General features: G+C 34.9%; 1 protein-coding gene and 1 long non-coding RNA gene across 2 annotated transcripts; one reads left to right on the top strand and one right to left on the bottom strand.

Annotated features, from left to right (window-relative positions):
- The first annotated feature begins 2697 nt into the window (after nt 1-2697).
- LOC129926336 (keratin-associated protein 4-6-like) lies at nt 2698-4804 on the top strand. Its single transcript, XM_056029661.1, has 2 exons — nt 2698-2703; nt 3818-4804. The coding sequence occupies exons 1-2, from the start codon at nt 2698-2700 to the stop codon at nt 4802-4804; spliced, it is 993 nt and encodes a 330-aa protein (XP_055885636.1).
- A 6350-nt stretch (nt 4805-11154) lies between these two features.
- LOC129926537 (uncharacterized) lies at nt 11155-13843 on the bottom strand. The gene is made up of 3 exons (XR_008778248.1): nt 13478-13843; nt 12776-12852; nt 11155-12496 (listed from the first exon to the last, which is right to left on the bottom strand). It is a non-coding gene; the product is annotated as an uncharacterized LOC129926537 (long non-coding RNA).
- Between the last annotated feature and the right edge of the window lie 5925 nt (nt 13844-19768).

The raw sequence follows: 19768 nt of genomic DNA, 5'->3' as shown, positions 1-19768 counted from the left end.
CAGACAGCCTAAACATGCAATTAAAGTTTATCAAGCATTCACTCTTCTACATAGTCCCTCTCTTTTACACACAATTTCACACACACTCTTTCACACATACTTTTAGTTGCACTTCCATATGCACATTGTCAAACATACTTCCACGCACACTTTTCCTCAAATATTCCACACATACTGTCACACACATTTGTTACTTCCCACATATTTCCACACATGCTTCCATTTCCATACATACTTTCACAGGCAATACAAAATTGTTGTGTGGAAGTAAAAAAAAGAATGCATTGGCTCCAGCCATTTGTTATAGTCTATAGATCCAGGAACGGACTGGGTGCCAAAATCGGCCCTGACTGACATTATTTACTATCGGCCATATCTCGCGCGCCATATGACAGGTATCCATTCGTACCTGTCGTCATTATATGTAAAATTTGATAAAGCGTCGAAAAGTGAAAGCTTTCCTCCCCCCCCCCCAGCACAGCCATCAAACAATAAGCATTATCTTCACAGTGGATGCACTGGGCATTCATCATTAATGTTGATGTTGCTGTCCCTCCCAATGAGTGTCCGTTTTATATTCGAAGATTTGTCTGTAGCACCCATCATGCAGAGCCATACAGAAGTGGTGTGAGAACCAAAGAGATTATTTGACGCTGATCCCCCCCCCCCCACTCTAAACTGTCTTTTAAAGGCGTCCTTTAGCCAGGGGTTCACCTATTTATCTTAATAAAGATGCTTGGGGCCTCAACAGTGATTAACAGTGGTTTTTGTGGCTAAATAGATATTATCACCGGATTCAACACTATGGTATATGTCGTATATATCTATGATGTAACTAATACTAATCAATTTTATGCCCCAAACAAAGTTTTAGTTAATTCGTGAACTTAAAGACAAAAATATCTTAAACTAAAGGTCAACCGTCTACCTTAAGTTCCCTTTTTTAAGAACTTCAAAAAACATATCGAGGTGTGCTTCTCTTTGACTTAAAAAAAACACATCCAGGCCCGCGCTTTCTTTGAACAGGTAACTATTGAGTTGAATGACGTCATTGCAACACTTGCCCCTATAAAAACGGAACAAACCAGACACATGTGTCTCAACGACCTCGCTATCGAAGAAGCTAAAAGTAAAATTGATAATTTTGACGAGCTTTTGACACAATTCTACCTCTCCCCAACTTGATGAAGTTTGTTACATCTGTTGATGATAAGGACATGACTGGTACTGTCTCGTGATAGTTCCTTTCTGTTACAGGAGGATTAACAATTATCGAGAAGTACTTTTAAGTAAACATTCCAGATCTTCCAGTTCATAAAAAAAAGTACACCTTGCTCCTATGTTGCTATAATAGTCGCCAAGACAACACCTTTACTTGGTTACACGAAATGGATCGTCCGAACTTTTGACAGAACTCTAATTGACTTGGTCGCAGAAAGACAAAAATAATGGGAGAGTACACACACTCAAGTCCCACAACTCTTCACTAAAGTGCTAAACATGCCGCTGATATAATTTTCTTATACTTTTGTGTTATTTTTTTTTTATTTCAGTATAACAAAGACATTTTTTAAATTAGATAGTTTAAGACAGAGGGTCTAACATGCGGGATACAGGCATCCGATGATGCCGAGGCATTTCTAATGAAAATATTTTAAAAAGTTATATTTTTACTAACCAAGTTAATGAACAACGTGAATATATTTTAAAACTTGTGCTTCAATGTTATGGACATTTTCAAACCCACATAGGTTGACGTGAAAACAAAAATGATAATTTGAGATCTGCTGATTGATTACAAAATAATGAGACAAAAATATTTCAAATGCCAGAAAATCCAATTAGTCTTTGTTTTCCTTGTCATGACTTTTTTGCTATCTAGATGTGCATCAAATTTGAAAAAGTCATTTCGGATGCACTTTAACGTTTGAGCACTCACCAAAGTTGTACAGTAGATCCTACCAGAAAAATCTTTAAATATTTTAAAACTACAATTACCTTAGTCGCTTACAGACAGGTAAACAGGCAGGTAAATCTGTAGAATTTAGTTGAGAACACTGATGTCTATTATAATCTAATCTTCAAGGTCTTTTGTAAACTTTCCAAAGAACTAGTCAAGTAAGTGCATGTGTACCTTACAGTAACAAAGTGTCACTCAAATATTACAAACATTTCAGTCCCAACCCCTCCTTTCTCCTAACAGTAGATTCTTTTTAAAATATCTTTGGGTAGTTTTTTTTTTATTAAATAACACAGCCCAACTCACTCTGTAAATTGTGTACAGATTTCATACATGTTATTTCTCCCAATTCCCATTCTCGAATCAAGTTGAAACGTTGTACAATTATACATTGTCCTTAACAAAACAAGAATCGATAAATAAATTAACCATTAAATTCTTTAAAAAATATTGGTAATTAGTTAATTTTGTTTAATATAGAAAAAGGGGAGTAAATCTTACAGTATTAAGAAATATGGCTGTAAATGTTAATTTCTTACTATTATAATAGTTTTTTTTTCTGGATTATTTTTTCCCACGTTGTGACTTATGTGTTGAGTCAAACAATTGTTTCTTACTTGCAAATACACCATTTAGTGCAAAAAAAAAATACATTTTTCAAAATCTATGGAGAACTTGACTACAATAATCTAATGCACTCCCTCACATAGGCTACGTATTCCATATGGGACAATTACATGAAAGTAAGTATTAGCGTCTTTTAGTGTGATATGAAGGGAACTGTTTCGTGAAGAACTGGCGATCGCGAAACCGAAAAACTATATTTAATATACGTGTATATAAGAGCTGCATTATCAAATGGCTACACCTGTTCATTTGATCCCTGGCTAAATATTGTTTGGCCGGAAAAAAATCGATTTATGTTTTCGATGCTTTTAGAGTTAGACTTTTGACTATTGTTGTTTATCTCGACTGTGTTTAAAAGGAAGCGGAAATGAAAATTCAATATGACGTAGGGCTAATTAAAAAAGTTGAATAAGGAAAAAAGATGCTTTACAAAATGCGGAACTCTACAGTGACCATTGGTTAGCTTTATATGGAGACTGAGGCCTTTGGGGAAATATCGGTCGTATTCTGTGTGCTTGGGGAAATACCGAAAATTAAATACAAAGGTTTAATGGAAAGCTTGCGATTTTTTTCGCAAATATCGCGATAAGACTCAATCTGTCACAATCGTTTCGTAGTGAACAAGTAAGAGGTAAGGATGGTCGAGCGGTTCGCGCGCTGGACTGTCGTTCGAACTTATCGATGGTCCAGGGCTCAAACGTTGCCCGCTCCCATCCCCCGTCGTCCTGCAAGAGGCCTCGACTCGGAAGTAAATTATCTTCAACTCTGAAGAAACATCCGAAACATGTAAAACACTTGTGTACAAAATTTCATGTTAATCCGCTTGCCTGCAAGCGGTATTTTGTTACATGCATGAATCAGTCAATGAGTTGTAGCTGGAAAATAAAAATTAGTATAGATTTCAAGGACACCAAGAGCACACCATTTAAAAGTACGTCTTCGTAATTGACGTGACGTTATGCAATCCAATCCTTTTTGAAAAACTAGTACATGCTGACTTTAGGAATACGTCGAATAGCTCTGGAGAGAGACTACCCTCCTGGACATCATACATTGGAGAATAGCCACTACTCTTGGTTGTTACCGGAGAAATCACTGTGTCATGGCGGACTAATCGCCTGATGATGTGAAAGCTTGAAAGAATCCACAAATACTTCCCAGAGAGGATGAACATATGGAATGAAATACAGCTCCAACAATAAATTGGTCTTTGGGGAAATGTTGGGCTAGGCAAGGATTCTGAAAACTCAGTGGGATACTATTACCTGTGATACTATTACCTGTGATACTATTACCTATGATACTATTACCTATGATACTATTACCTGTGATACTATTACCTGTGATACTATTACCTGTGATACTATTACCTGTGATACTATTACCTGTGATACTATTACCTGTGATACTATTACCTGTGATACTATTACGTGTGATACTATTACTTGTGATACTATTACCTGTGATACTATTACCTGTGATACTATTACCTGTGATACTATTACCTGTGATACTATTACCTGTGATACTATTACCTGTGATACTATTACCTGTGATACTATTACGTGTGATACTATTACTTGTGATACTATTACCTGTGATACTATTACCTGTGATACTATTACTTGTGATACTATTACCTGTGATACTATTACCTGTGATACTATTACCTGTGATACTATTACCTGTGATACTATTACCTGTGATACTATTACCTGTGATACTATTACCTGTGATACTATTACGTGTGATACTATTACTTGTGATACTATTACCTGTGATACTATTACCTGTGATACTATTACCTGTGATACTATTACCTGTGATACTATTACCTGTGATACTATTACCTGTGATACTATTACCTGTGATACTATTACGTGTGATACTATTACTTGTGATACTATTACCTGTGATACTATTACCTGTGATACTATTACTTGTGATACTATTACCTGTGATACTATTACCTGTGATACTATTACCTGTGATACTATTACCTGTGATACTATTACCTGTGATACTATTACCTGTGATACTATTACCTGTGATACTATTACGTGTGATACTATTACTTGTGATACTATTACCTGTGATACTATTACCTGTGATACTATTACCTGTGATACTATTACCTGTGATACTATTACCTGTGATACTATTACCTGTGATACTATTACGTGTGATACTATTACTTGTGATACTATTGCGTACTAGACTTAAGGAAGAGCAAGAACGGGTTTCTATGGAAACAAAGCTGCTTGATATTACATGCGTGTCTATTTCAGCTTTATCGATCTGTTCATGACAATATAATGAAAGGTTAATTAGATTAGAATGGGTAAAATTACTGACTTTAAAACTTCAAATAGCATAACTAAGGATCATATTTAGAAAATGTTAATTCTGTACTTAAGTCACGTAGTAGAGATACCAAAAAGATTACACCATCCAGAGAATCAAAACTCTTTTTGCTTATGTACAACAGATGAAAATGGTCAGAATGACATGAACATGATAAATTCTTTTCAATTCCTTGACTAAAAGCAACTTTCTGCATTGAGAGTCTAATCATTGATAGTTACAACTAAATGAATTTTCTTTTCACAGTTTCTGTCTGAAAGGTATCGATTGGCCAAACAGGAATTCAAACATGGATCGACATTTCAAGTCCCTGCCTTCTCTTCCTATATTCTAATTAAATGGAACCTTTGTTTTTATACCCTTATTCCTATCTAAGTTTGTTGTTTATTTTGTCCTCAAATTGACTGCACAAAACAAAGACAGTGGATTAAAAACTCTGCTGAACAACAAACATATTTGATTTTAGACCTATTTGATTTGTAGGTGAAGTTTTAGCAACTGATCTAATATATATATATATATATAGGCATGTGATTGTAACAAAATAAAGGCGGAAATAAACAGCTAATGTCGTTATGCTTGTGAAGCTATAAATAGAATGATACACTTAAAGCTACATTAAATGTTCAACTGGATCTCAAGTTAATCATGAATGTTAGAAACATCTATAAAAGTTGTTGACGTGGCTCTTGTCTGTACCTAAGATAAAGAGTGCTGGCTTGTATTCGTTGATAAAGACATTATGTCATTTATATTTCTACATTCTTTACCACTTGACAGTGGGTTCGCGACATTAGCACGAACAAATGTCATCTTTGCTTTCTAGTTTTAACATTGTTTTAACAAAGTCAAAGTTTTCAACTCGCTCTGTCTGTCTGGCAGTGTCTGATAAAAAGTTTCTACACGTTATTTCTCACACAAGTAATCTCAAATCAAGTTGAAATTTTGCACAATTATGTCTTGTACCTGACAGAACAAGAATCAATTTAAAAATTAATTGAGGTTGTTTTTCTTTTAAAAAGTTGTTTATGTTTTTCTTTTGCTTATTATTATTTATAAATCTTTCTCCAAACAAACAAAACAATTAATTTGACATTTATATATTTAATTAAATTTATTTATTGTGTAAGGGCAATGTCAGCATTTTGTACGGCTCTATGACAACAAAAACTGATAAGATTCGTTTAGCAATAGTGAATACCAACAAATATTGCGTTTTCTTTGTCTTCTTCACTTTCTTTCTCCTGATCATGTTCCCTGTAGGATTGTTCTGAAAGGTCGTTTGATATGATAATTGTCCATACCAACTTAATTTATTCTTTGACAATGTTGAGTATGTAGTCAAAATAACCGATGATATTTTTTTATTATTTGGTACATTTATTTATTTCCTACGTAATCCTTGTAATAAATATTTATTTTTTTTTGTTAAATTTTGAGTTAAAGTTTTAGAGAGTAAATGCTACAGAGAAATGCTGGGATTCATATACCCGGAAAAGAAGACAAGCGAGTTTGTAGTGTTACTAGTCAATGGAGAAGCTCCTCAGTACTGTGAAGAAACGAAAGCTGAGCTGGTTCGGGCATATTGTAAAACGTGACTCATTGTTAAAAGTCACCCTTCAATGTCCAGTGGAGAAAGCACTATGACAGAGTTGTCCAAAGAAAAGCTGGCTTCACAATAGAAACGAAAGGACAGCCTCTCTTGTTTTACCCTGCTAAGAACAGCTGCTGAACGGGAAAAGTGAAGGGATTTGTTACTCGAACTGTCACAGCGCCCCCTACGACGAAATTCAAGGAACAGACGAGAGGAGAGATTTATTAACAATATTGAAAGTTTAACGTGAAAAAAAAACAAAAGTAAAAAGTATAAAAGTATAAAAGTATAAAAGTTAAAAGTATAAAAGTTAAAAGTATAAAAGTATAAAAGTATAAAAGTATAAAAGTTAAAAGTATAAAAGTTAAAAGTATAAAAGTATAAAAGTATAAAAGTTAAAAGTATACAAGTTAAAAGTATAAAAGTATAAAAGTTAAAAGTATAAAAGTTAAAAGTATAAAAGTATAAAAGTATAAAAGTTAAAAGTATAAAAGTATAAAAGTATAAAAGTTAAAAGTATAAAAGTATAAAAGTATAAAAGGCAAAGTGGATATTATACGAATATGCTAAACAAATTTTTACTTAGGGCCCCCAATTTCCAAAAAAAAACTGTATTAGTATGTTACCATATTAATAATAATGGTTTTTAAGTTAATGTTATTATATTTCACCATCTTTATTGTATATCAGATAAGCCCTCTGGGTATACGTAAATCATTAATCACTGTCATATAATATCTGGAATCATATAGCCCCATATCTTGAATAGCTTAGGGTCTTATCAATTTTATATCCGGTCCTAAAATAGGAAAATTACATAACCTTTGAGGGTTGGGATGTAAAATCGTTTCAGTGTCTGTAATCTGTATTTTTAAATATCACCAAACACTGGGTAAAGGTTACAGTGGCAAGCCCAAGACGAGTTCATGTATAGTTCGTGCATGTGCTGCCGAGACCCTAACCGCGTGCATGTCCCAGAGCGTAACTTTCTTCTGTTACATGTCCATGTCCATATGTTTTAGAAGAAGTCTGATTTGATTGCCATCTCCTTGGTGCAGTGTAAGTAATTGCTGTCATAAACATGGAGAAACGTACTGAGAGCGTTAGGGAATTATGCCCCTTTAATGAATCAGTATACAGCCGGGGGAAGGAATGGAATAAGAATAGGAGTGGCAGAGAGAGAAGCCATTACTTAGGGAGAAAATACGAAATAAAAATTATACGAACAACAAAAACATCAACAACTTCTGTTTCCTCATTTCATCATCATCATCATCATCATCAGCCTCTAGTTGTAGGACCGAGCTATTCAGTTCACTTCTCCCGTCAGAGTTCTAGAGTGCATGGAGACCTGAGTTCCTACCGCGCTGATGGCCTGATAGAAATCAGATATCTCTAAGTACAGGTCAACAGAGGCAGTCAGCATCGAATCGAGAAAATAAAACAAAAACATAATATTATATTCAGTGTCTAGATCTCTTATAATTAATTAACAGTATCACTCGTGTCATTACTTTGTTATACTTAATATACAATATCTGGTCGTGTGGTATGTGCTCTGCACTGTGGTCTCGATGGTCCCGGGGTTCGAACCCTGCCCATTGCCCTCCTGTGGGATGTTTGGTCTAGGATGTTATTCAATTCTAAAGGAACATCTAAAATATGGAAAACAAAACAATTCGAAGACAACAAAACAAACAATTTTTAACAGTCTTCTGTTGTTAAGGCAAGAGACTCAGAGTTACTATATACAGCTGCAAAGTGATCACACAACTACTGGCTTGTCTTTCAATTACTTTCATGTAAACATATTTTTTGGGCTTCTTCTTAATTTCCAATCAAAACACGCATTAGCATTACTCTACATTCACATCCCTGTACATTCGCACCATTCTACATTCGCACCACTAAACAATCGTACCACTCAACATTCGCACCATTCTACATTCGCATCATTGTGACGATACGAAACTTGCATGCAAAAGTTCATTTGATTTTTTCCCAGCAAATCGTGGGAAACTTTAATTTTAACTTAAAACAATCATTTTCCTGTCCACCCATAACTAAATTCTTATAGAATTTATCTCCCCTCGCACTGTTTCTCACGGGACGAATCTCGACGTAAAACATTAACTAGCCTCTCTAGGGCTAACTTTTAATTTTGACCACTGTGCAGGTGACCAGCACACAATAGTAGCTGCACCAGCGCTACACGCCGCGGCCTAATAACTTTTCACATTTTGCTATACTTATTTTATCTTATAGGAATGTGTGAATACACATTAGTACACAACCACGTTCCCCGTCATTACATTATGACTTTGTTATGTATGTACATTGTGCTATTTTATGTCGATATTATATCTTCATATAGCATTATTAATGCCGCTATGGTTGTCTACGTTTGAAGCCATAGTTATTATATTTGATTTGTTATGTTTCATCCATTCCTGTATCTTAGTGATTGATGTAAACAATACCCTTTCGTGAATCTAAGTACTGTCTAAGAACTTAGATCACAGTGCTCTAAACTTACAGAGCCCATGTGAAATTAATCATTTCACATTTCTATTATATCCCTCATACATATTATTATGTCTCACACGCTTGTGAACTTTTAGTTCCTTGGATGAGTTTAATTTTGATTAATTATATCAAACCCTTATCATTGTAACTCAATCCCTAGTATTTTATTTTTATCTTATCCTTTAGTATATAATGTGCTCATTCCCCATTGTACTATAACTGATTGCTTATCGTCGTAATCAAATTTAATGGATGAATCTTGACTAGTATCATCCTACATTGTATGATGACACATTCATTGTGGTTATCTTACTTGTATCTTTTCGTTATTAAGTTATATGCATGCTTTAAGATTTTATACTTAATAGTCTTAAATGCCTTATTGAGATTAATGCCAATGCCTGCATCTGAATGATTGCAAGGCATTTGGGAATCCCTGCTCAATGCCTTTAGGAGGTTCCTAATTGTCTTATCCCCAGCCTGGTTGCTACCCCCGATCGCTACACACGATTGCTACCCCCGATTGCTACCCCCGATTGCTACACACGATTGCTACACCCTATTGATATAACTACCAGATCTCCACCAAAGGCTGTAAGCGGAGCAGACCACACCAGATAACCCCCCCCCCAATTATATAGGCCTACCTGTTAGCAAGAAGGCATTGCCTACTGTCCTTGGCCTTAACATATTGCCCAGTGTCCACAGTGCCTTATACTGCCCAGTATCATCTGCCCAGTACCCGGTCCAAACTGTCCACTGCCCAATAGCTATTGCCTAATGCCGACTGATTAGAGCAACCTTCGCTCAGAAGATAAACTGGGGTTGAGTTAGCTCGGCTCTCTACGAGCTAGAGACCACAGCTGAGAGATCAACCGTGACCTCCGTGACCCCAGGCCGTAAGGCTAGTTTGTGACGTAGTAGGTCAGCGACCATTGTTTCTGATCGTAACCAGAGCCTGGCTGTGTGTTAGCGCTTAGGCGAAGTGTTGTAAACTGTAACACAGCCAACGTGTAGTTGTCCTAATGACTATACACAGACGTATTATTAAACTAGACTAATCACTGGATCTAGACTTTATGTATTTACTTAATATACACACTAAGTGATTGTGTTAGCATTAGCGCTTAGGCGAAGTGTTGTAAAATGTAACACAACCTACATGTAGTTGTTGTCCTCCCTCATAACTATAAACAGACGTATTATTAAACTAGACAAATTACTAGGTCTAGACTTAGATGCTCATAACTATAAACAGACGTATTATTAAACTAGACAAATTACTAGGTCTAGACTTAGATGCTCATAACTATAAACAGACGTATTATTAAACTAGACAAATTACTATGTCTAGACTTAGATTCTCATAACTATAAACAGACGTATTATTAAACTAGACAAATTACTATGTCTAGACTTAGATTCTCATAACTATAAACAGACGTATTATTAAACTAGACAAATTACTATGTCTAGACTTAGATTCTCATAACTATAAACAGACGTATTATTAAACTAGACAAATTACTAGGTCTAGACTTAGATTCTCATAACTATAAACAGACGTATTATTAAACTAGACAAATTACTATGTCTAGACTTAGATTCTCATAACTATAAACAGACGTATTATTAAAGTAGACAAATTACTAGGTCTAGAATTAGATCCTCATAACTATAAACAGACGTATTAAAGTAGATTAAGTACTAGATCAGACTTAGATCCTCATAACTATAAACAGACGTATTATTAAAGTAGACTAATTACTAGGTCTAGACTTTATGTATTTACTTAATATACACACTAAGTGATTGAAGACTGCTTTGTGTGTTGTTGTAAACTGTAGTGTGTTGTAAACTGAACTGTAGCACACCTGGCTGAATGTTTGCATTAGTGCTTAGGCTAAGTGATATAGTCTGTAACTCATTAACGTGTAGTCATGTATGTTATGACTTTTCTATAAACAGTATTACACCTACATATGTTATTAGAATATAAAATTGATCAGTTGCTTTACAACTTAATGTACACACTAATGATAACAAGCATCACAACAGAAATAACACAACATGAAAACAAATGTGTGGTGTTATATAGCAATTTTATTTGCAGACAAAGGATACCACTTTAATGAGTTAAGTTTTTATTGCAATTGCTTAATGAACATATGGAAAAAAAAAATTTCAATAATTTACAATACACATTTTAAAAATACAATGATTACATATAATGTTAATGTAATTTAAATATATGGATGGCTGCCTGTTTAAGCGGTTTGCTCATATAATGTTAATGTTATTTAAATTATATGTTATATATATATGGATGGCTGCATGGTGGAGCGGCTTGCGCTCCGGACTGTCGCTTAGATTTATTGATGGTCCCAAGTTCAAACCCTGGCCGCTCCCATTCCCAGTCATGCAGTCATTAAATTTCTTTAGAACCACATGAACACAATAACCAGCAACATATCTTATCTTATAGATTACACAAGTTACTTCAAAAAACAAGATAATTACCCATAATATAACATCTAATAGTTAGACTTACAGAGAACCTTTATGATGTTTTGATGAATCATTAAAATTAGGAAAGATAAAAGAAATATTTTCATCTTTTTGATTTATCCCACTGTATCTTAAACCTTTAAATATATGTAGTGTACATGGTCAATAACTTATATAAGCAGGAATCTGCAGGATGTGGGTAGACAAGACTTAATTTAGATAGTCCATAAAAAGTGACATGGTCTTCTTATTTAGTCCTGTTTGGTTTAAGTCAATTTAATATATTTATTTCATTGTCATTTTGTGTATTTGTGTACTTAGTGTTTTCTTTAATAGCATTTAAAAACTGTTAGTATTGTTGGTAAAATTTTTTGTAGAATATTGTTCTATGAGTTCTAACAAATTAATAATTTCATAAATGTAGGATACAGTTTTAAGAAATAGCTTATCACCTTTACCAAATACTTCTGTTTGTTTAAAAAAAAAACATCAAAGAGATGTACCAAGAACAATAGAATATATATATACTACCTTAACTGGACCAGAACCTTTACAATGTGTACATAAATCATACACTCATCTTGACAAAGAACATCCAAAACGAAGACACATTTATATTTCTTACACTATCTTGAAATTCACTGAAATCACTGATATGTTTTTTTTACTATTATATCCTTATATATTTGACATGTTTCGGATGTTCCTTGAGAGTTGACGACAGGGGATGGGAGCGGGCAGGGTTTGAACCAGAGACATCGATAAATCCAAACGACAGTCCAGCGCACAAACCACAAGACCAGGTAGCCATCCTGCGACTTCCTGAGACTTAACACTTTTTTAATGCACTCTCTACTCTTTCATGTGTAGTAGCTAGTCCACAATACTTCATCGTCTTCAAAATGTTAACGGCAGATCTGAAAGTTAAATAAAGTTTACTATTAATATTTTTTAGATGAAATGCAAACTGTAAATAAATACTGTATATAATATAATAATATCAAACATTTACTAGAATATCTATTGATAGAATCGTTATTAAATTAATAGATTTACATAGTTCTAGCCTAAAGTAGTCTTAACTTCCTAGCAATAGCCTCTTTTTATAGTCTTGTTGATCATCAAAAGCATAAAAAATTTAAATTATTTATAATACTAATATTATATGCTAGATGCTAGTAATAATTATTACTTACTTTAGAGTATTCCTTTATAGTATGTAATCCTTCAATACTGTCCATGATACTTCGTCTTGAAAATGTTAATGGCAGATCTGAAAGTTTACAATTAATTTTTTTTTAATGAAATGCAAACTGTATAAAATATAAAATAAAATGTATATATTAGGCCTATATATAACATCTAACATTGACTAGAATAATTTGGTATATACCGAGGTATAAAATATGACAGATCTAATAGTAACTGTCTAACAGTCTAATAGAATGAGTCTATGTAACTATAGAATACTAGTAATAGACAACAATAGATTATAGATCTGTACTTCTACTGGTTATATATATATAATATATATAATATATATATATATCTATATAAAATATATATATGTATCTCTATCTATTATAAATCTATAAGTTACTACCTGTCTATTTGTACTTCTATATAATATACGGACTATACTATGCTATTGGTATATAAACTAGATCTAGACTCTATAATTATTGACAAAATCGTTATTAAATGAATAGATTTACAATTAGATCTACATCGTCCTAGCCTAGATCAAGTATTCAATGCCTAGGCTAGGCCTATATTTTCTAGATCTACCCACTTTGACTTTATAATTATATAATGATTATCATGTTAATCATCAAAAGCATAAAAGTCAATTAATTATGTATAATGTTAATATGCTGGATCTAGAAATATTTACTTACTTTAGAGTACTCCTTTAATGGTACGTAGATCTAATCCTTCTACTAAGCCAAAGGTATTACCGCTGGCCATTTTTTCTTTCTAAGCCACCAGACCATTCATCATCTTTTGGTAATCGGAAAGCATATCTGCTAGTAGTGCTAGATCTAGATCCTTTACAAAACGAGGCATTTGTTCACCATTGTAGATCTAGAGTTTTAATCCATGATGAATATTTTGAAAAGTCTAAATCATATTTAGATGAAGATTCTATTTGTTTCAAAAGAAATCTTTCTATGTAAACTACACAGCAACACAGTGGACTGAGTGGTTACGTACACACGCATCAATCAGTGACGCATAACCTTGGCCTCTGACCAGTGATGACGTAGGCCGCTACCTGGTCAGAGCTAAGGCTTTCTATGTCGAAGGCGCCGGATCAACCCACTACAACTTAGTCTGCAGCACCAACCCCCTCTACTGCTAAGCAGGCAGCGGCCTCACCCTAGAGCCAGCTTGCCTACAGCATAGAGAATATTCCGAGCCGACGTCCTAAGACAGAGCCGGATGACTCATCCTTCTGAGTGCCAGTCCTTCGACCGCCAGAAGACGACCCATGGGCTAGCAGCTAAGAAAATAAGTAGCCAGACATAGGAACACTCTTCTCTTCCAATCACTCAATAATTAGCAATCCATGATGAGCAGTTGTTAGATATTAGCACCTTCATTTCATTTCTTAATTATAATTTTATTTGATCATTTATCTTTTGTAAACTTTCATTTATTAAATTATTTTTATTTATGAACTTATAATATTGGTCTGTTCTTACTGTTAGTTGCAGTGTGCCTGTCCAAAATCTTATATGTGAGCGGGATAAACTAATACAATTTCCCCTAGACTAAAATAAAAAGCCAAATACTAACTAATTAACATCTCATCACAATCATTCTACATTCTCTACATTCGCATCATTCTACATTCGCACCACTCAACATTGGCACCATTCTACATTCGCCTCATTCTACATTCGCACCACTAAACATTCGTACCACTCAACATTCGTACCACTCAACATTCGTATCACTCAACATTCGCACCATTCTACATTCGCACCATTCACACCATGCTGCACTTCGGTATTATTTATTATAGATTTCAAACCATTTCAAACCCAAAGCGATGTTCATAGAGATTTGTACGCGTTAATTCGGTCAAATGTGTGAAAATATCAAAAGATCAGCGCTGTTGCTTAACCTTTCGACTTGTCTGCTTCCGTGTGGAGTTTCTCGGAACCAGGATAATTCTCATATATCGGAAAATTAAAATTTCCTCGCCTCCAAGCCAGGAACCAGGACCTTGACATAGACAGTTAAGCGCCCTAGCCTTGGGCCACATGACTGCATGTTTACCATCATTGTGTATTATTAGTAACACTAGAACAACCAATCATCAAACGCCATTAATAACATTGCATCCCCCACTTCTCATCACGTTTTGCTATTCCGTTTCCTATTGGCTACGATCATTTTATCACCCCCCTCTCACTCGATCTTTTGATTCAAACCTAGAGGTTGTGTTTTGTTTGAACCTTTGAGAGCCCTAATTTCGAGCCTGGAGAGGAGCCAAGATCGTGAAGATAGGAGAGGAGGTTAATTTACCTTTGGGGTGTAATAGTCCTAAGGTTTAGATAGCGTGGAGGTCACGTGATACGTGGTCAAAGCGTACGAAAGGATTGTGTTTCACAAACAATGAGGTGACGCTAATTGCAATAAACTTTTTCTCACGATTTTGAAATACTTCGAGGCGTAAGGAAACGAAAGCAGTTTCCATTCTGTTAATACCTGCTGATTCTTTGTTCCAAACGTTTCTGTGAAATTGTGTCTACGCAGTGGGGCAACTGGGCATCTGAGCATCGGGGCAAGTTCTAAGAGCTTCTCTAAATAAGAGCGGATAGGCTGAATTGGTACTTTTTGTGTGAGCGATGATATTAAATATAGAATCTAAACACGGTGATTTAGAAAACCGGCCAACCAGGAGAAGGACAAGATGGAAAAATATTTATCCTTTGCTGACCTCTCTCCCACAAGCATGACGCGTAGGACGTAGTCATCTTCTTTTTTTGAAGTAACGTCTGTATTTTATAAGATAAGAAACAATACGATAATCAATATTCAAATCCGTAATAGAAGACAAACTTCGAATTTCAGATCTCCAAAACAAGAGAGTACCAAGTTAACCATCGCGTGATTCTGCAACGTCTGTCTCTCCGTCTGTTGCTAGCCACCAGGGCCAGGTGGAAGCTAGAAGACCTTAAAAATACACAAAGAATAAGGAATGTTAACAATCAAATACAAAAAAAAATGAAAATGCTTTAAAAAAAACAAAGCTTATATTAATTGTATCAATTAGTTTGGATCAGTCATGTAATTACATTTGTAATAGATCTAGACTAACAATAAATCTGTGTAATTAGAAATATTTTTTTTACCTGTTGTTTTTGTTTAGCACAATTTCATATTTTTTGTTTAATTTTTCTCAATACTCTATGATACTATCACTTGGTCTGGACCAGTTGGAAAGAGGTAGGGGGAGAAAGAACGGGGTATCTGGGGGATCACTTTTTAAATGTATTTTTGTTTAAGAAGGAAAGACCTGAGTTTGAACTTTTGGGCTAAAGACTTCTCAGGCTTCTCAAGCCAACGCGGTAAGCACTCGACTAGAGTCTATGAACATTGAGGATTGTAGAGTCATCTCTTGTTTCTAGTTCATGTTTGTGTTCACTAAGCCACAGACTACAATATATATGCCTAACCGCGGTAACCACTCTACTAGAGTCTATGAACATCGAGGATTGTCTAGTCATCTCTTGTTTCTAGTTCATGTTTGTGTTCACTAAGCCACAGACTACAATATATAAAGGGGACTAATTCAGCCTATACCACCACGCCTGTCAAGTACACTTTCTTCCCTTGTTTGAGACACCAAACAAAATAATGTATTACCAACAGTTAATTAACTAATTAGGTTATTTTTAAATATGTTTTCTTGATTCAGATAAAAGAAATAATTGTGCGAAATTTCAACTTGATCCGAGATTAGATGTCGGAGTAATAACGTGTACAAACATTTGGACAGACAGACTGACAGACTGAGTTGATATAAGGTTTGCAAAAATATTTTTACCTAGTCCTTAAAACTTAAAAAAAAAATGCTCCCCTAGCCATATGTTGCTACAGTAAGTTTGTGCAGTGCCCTCTTGAAACACGAACATTGGACGCTGTCCATGAATACTTCATAACAGTCAAATCCTTTAGAAATATCTGTCTGCTTCACGCACTGAATGTCAAAGGCAACATCTTCAAAATAGCAGTAACAACTTGGGGCAAAAGGAAGAGCTACCTCTAGTAGGCTCTAGTGCCAACGTTGTAACAATGTAAATATGTAGATCTAGTAGATTGTACTTTTATTAAATGTGGCGCTGTTAAAAGCAGCATGGTTTGTTTTAAATCTGAGCTCATTTATTCAACATTTAAATAAACTATTTAAAAAAAAACGTATTTCTAACTATAAAAAGCTGGTACTTGAGAGGAATGGGGCGAGTCCGAACATTATAGAAGGCCTCAACACTGACCCAAGAAGTCACAACCTGTGGGCAGTTTAGACCAATAGCTATCTGCCACATCGTACATACCGGTGAGGTAGGAAAAAAGTTAGAAGCTAGTGTTTTATCACTTTAACCCTAACATCTGAATACAACTACAATGCAACAGCTTTGTGGCTGTGTGCTCGTAGATTGTAGGTTCACAGGGGTTAATTCAATAACACCTTGCCACTGCTTAACCTCCTAACGAAGCAAGTACGTTTTCGATGCTGATTGTGTTTACCAAAGATACTTATCATTTTTTTCACACCAATTGCAGAATGACAAAGAAGGAAAAAAAAAAACAACAACCTGTACAATACAGACTTTCTTTCTGCCACTACCCAACTCCCCCCCCCTTTCCCCTCAGACGATAACTCTAGATCAGGGGTTCTCAACCTGTGGGTCGCGACCCCTTTGGGGGTCGAATGACGATTTGCCAGGGGTCGTCTAAGACCATCGAAAATATGGATTTTTTTTGTCTATTCTTCTATTGTTCTATGTGTGTGTGTGTGTGGGGGGGGGGTGTCGCGTCAGAGTGGGGGATTGTAAAAGGGGTCGCCGAGCATAAAAGGTTGAGAACCGCTGCTCTAGATGATAGTACGAGAATATCTCGTGCACCTAGTGAACCGAATACTTACGTTAGGTACACGCAGTACGCTGGTTTTGTTCCTCCCCTAAAGAGTTGATTGCCCTCTCTCACGCAGGTAGAACCTTGTCTTCTTTCAAGAGTGTGGGTCCTTAAAGCACTGCATCACTCTAATTAGCCCCCGCCCCCCCCCCCCCCCCTTTGCTTGTCTGACTGGCAGAGATAATACAAATATGAGACAAGGTGGTCTGACTTTTTTTTTGTTTCTATCTAGTCCACCAGCAAGCATGAAAATGATAAATGAATAAAGTAATCGCAAGGAATGTAGATGTTACAGTCGTGTGATCGTCTTTTATCAGTATACACTATGTCCGGGTAACTGATCAATTGAATTCTTACAATACCCGGGAGTACGTCCAGATGTGAACCAGTGCAGTTGTTAGATCTTGGTGCATGAAGCGGGCTAGTTTGCTGTATATTGAAATATTCTATTTAAAAAATTGCCCCCTCCCCCACAAAAAAAAAATTGTCTCCCCCCCCTGAAAAAAAAACAAACAAAAAAACTTCCTACTTCTTAATACCCAATGCAAGAGATGTTGACCAAAGTCTCTGGGACTTATCCAAAAGCTCTTTTTAAAAAGTTTTTTTTTTTAAATCTTATCTCATATGATACAGACGTTACTTCAAAAAAAGATGATTACGTCCTACGCGTAATGCATTTAGTCATGCATATTAACCAATAACCTAAATTCTGCCAAGTCACTGGTTTTCCTGGCTAGCTCAGGCAACCCATTCCGTGCTCTAATAGCGCTAGGGAAGAAGGAGCATTTGTACAAATTTGTCCTAGCATATGGGACGAGGAGTATGCCTTTATCTTTGTGTCTTTCAGAGTATTTTATTAAATTTTGTTTTTGTATTTGAAGATTATGGTTAAGTGTTTTATGTATAACTGCTACTTTATTTTTAAGTCTTCTGTCCTGAAGGCTTTCTAAATTTAGTGATTTTACTAAAGGTGTTACTCTAGTAAAATGTGAATATTCGTTTGTTATGAATCTCATTGCTCTATTTTGTGTTCCAGATTCTAAATGTTTTCTTGAGTTGAGGGGTCCCAAACAGAAGATGCATATTTAATTATTGGCTTAACCAAGGTTAAATAACATTTTAGTTTTATGTTCTTATTTGATTTATAGAAATTTCTTTTAATAAACCCTAATGCCTTGTTTGATTTTTTTTTTTATAGTTTCATCTATATGGGGATTCCATGACAGTTTTTCATTTATTATAACACTTAGGTATTTTTCATTCTTAGTCTAAGTTACTGGTTTACCATGAATAAGATAAGTGGAATTAATTAGTTTTAATTTTTTGTTATATTTAATAACTGACATTTTTCTGGGTGGAAAGACATGCTCCAATTTGATTCCCATTTCTGTAATTTATCTAATTCTCTTTGTAAAATTTCTGTATCTTGTGTTGTTTTTATTGTTCTATATATTATGCAACCGTCTGCAAATAATCTGACTTTTGTTCCTGAACTAATGCAATTTGGCAAATCATTTATATAAATTAAAAATAGTAGTGGACCCAAGACTGTTCCTTGAGGTACACCTAAGTTTACTGTTATTGGTGTTGATTTAGAGCCATTTATTATAACAGTTTGTTCTCTCCCTATCTGAAAATCTTTAATCCACTGATGTCGCCTAATGCCAAAATATTTTAATTTTTTAAGCCAACTATTATGGTGAACTTTGTCAAAAGTCTTGGAAAAATCTAGTAAGATAGCATCTATTTGCTCACTATTATCTAAACCTTTTGAAAAATCATCAATTAGTCCAATTAGTTGTGTTTCACTTGATCTATATTTCCTAAGGCCATGTTGGTATGGAGTAAGAACATTATGTTTGTCTAAGTGGTTTATGATGTTGCTACATAGTATGTGTTCTATGATTTTACATGTGAAGCTGGTAAGTTATACTGGTCTGTAGTTTTCTGGTCAGATTTTTCTCCTTTTTTAAACATTAACTTCTTTACAGTCCCTATGTACTCTGAAAAAGTATTTTGAACACTAGTGCTAGCTCATTGCT

Source organism: Biomphalaria glabrata, chromosome 5 (genome assembly GCF_947242115.1).
Source record: "Biomphalaria glabrata chromosome 5, xgBioGlab47.1, whole genome shotgun sequence".
In the NCBI taxonomy this organism is placed as follows: Eukaryota; Metazoa; Mollusca; class Gastropoda; family Planorbidae; genus Biomphalaria; species Biomphalaria glabrata.
Note: the sequence above shows the minus strand (reverse complement) of the source record. Positions and strands in the feature narration are given on the sequence as shown.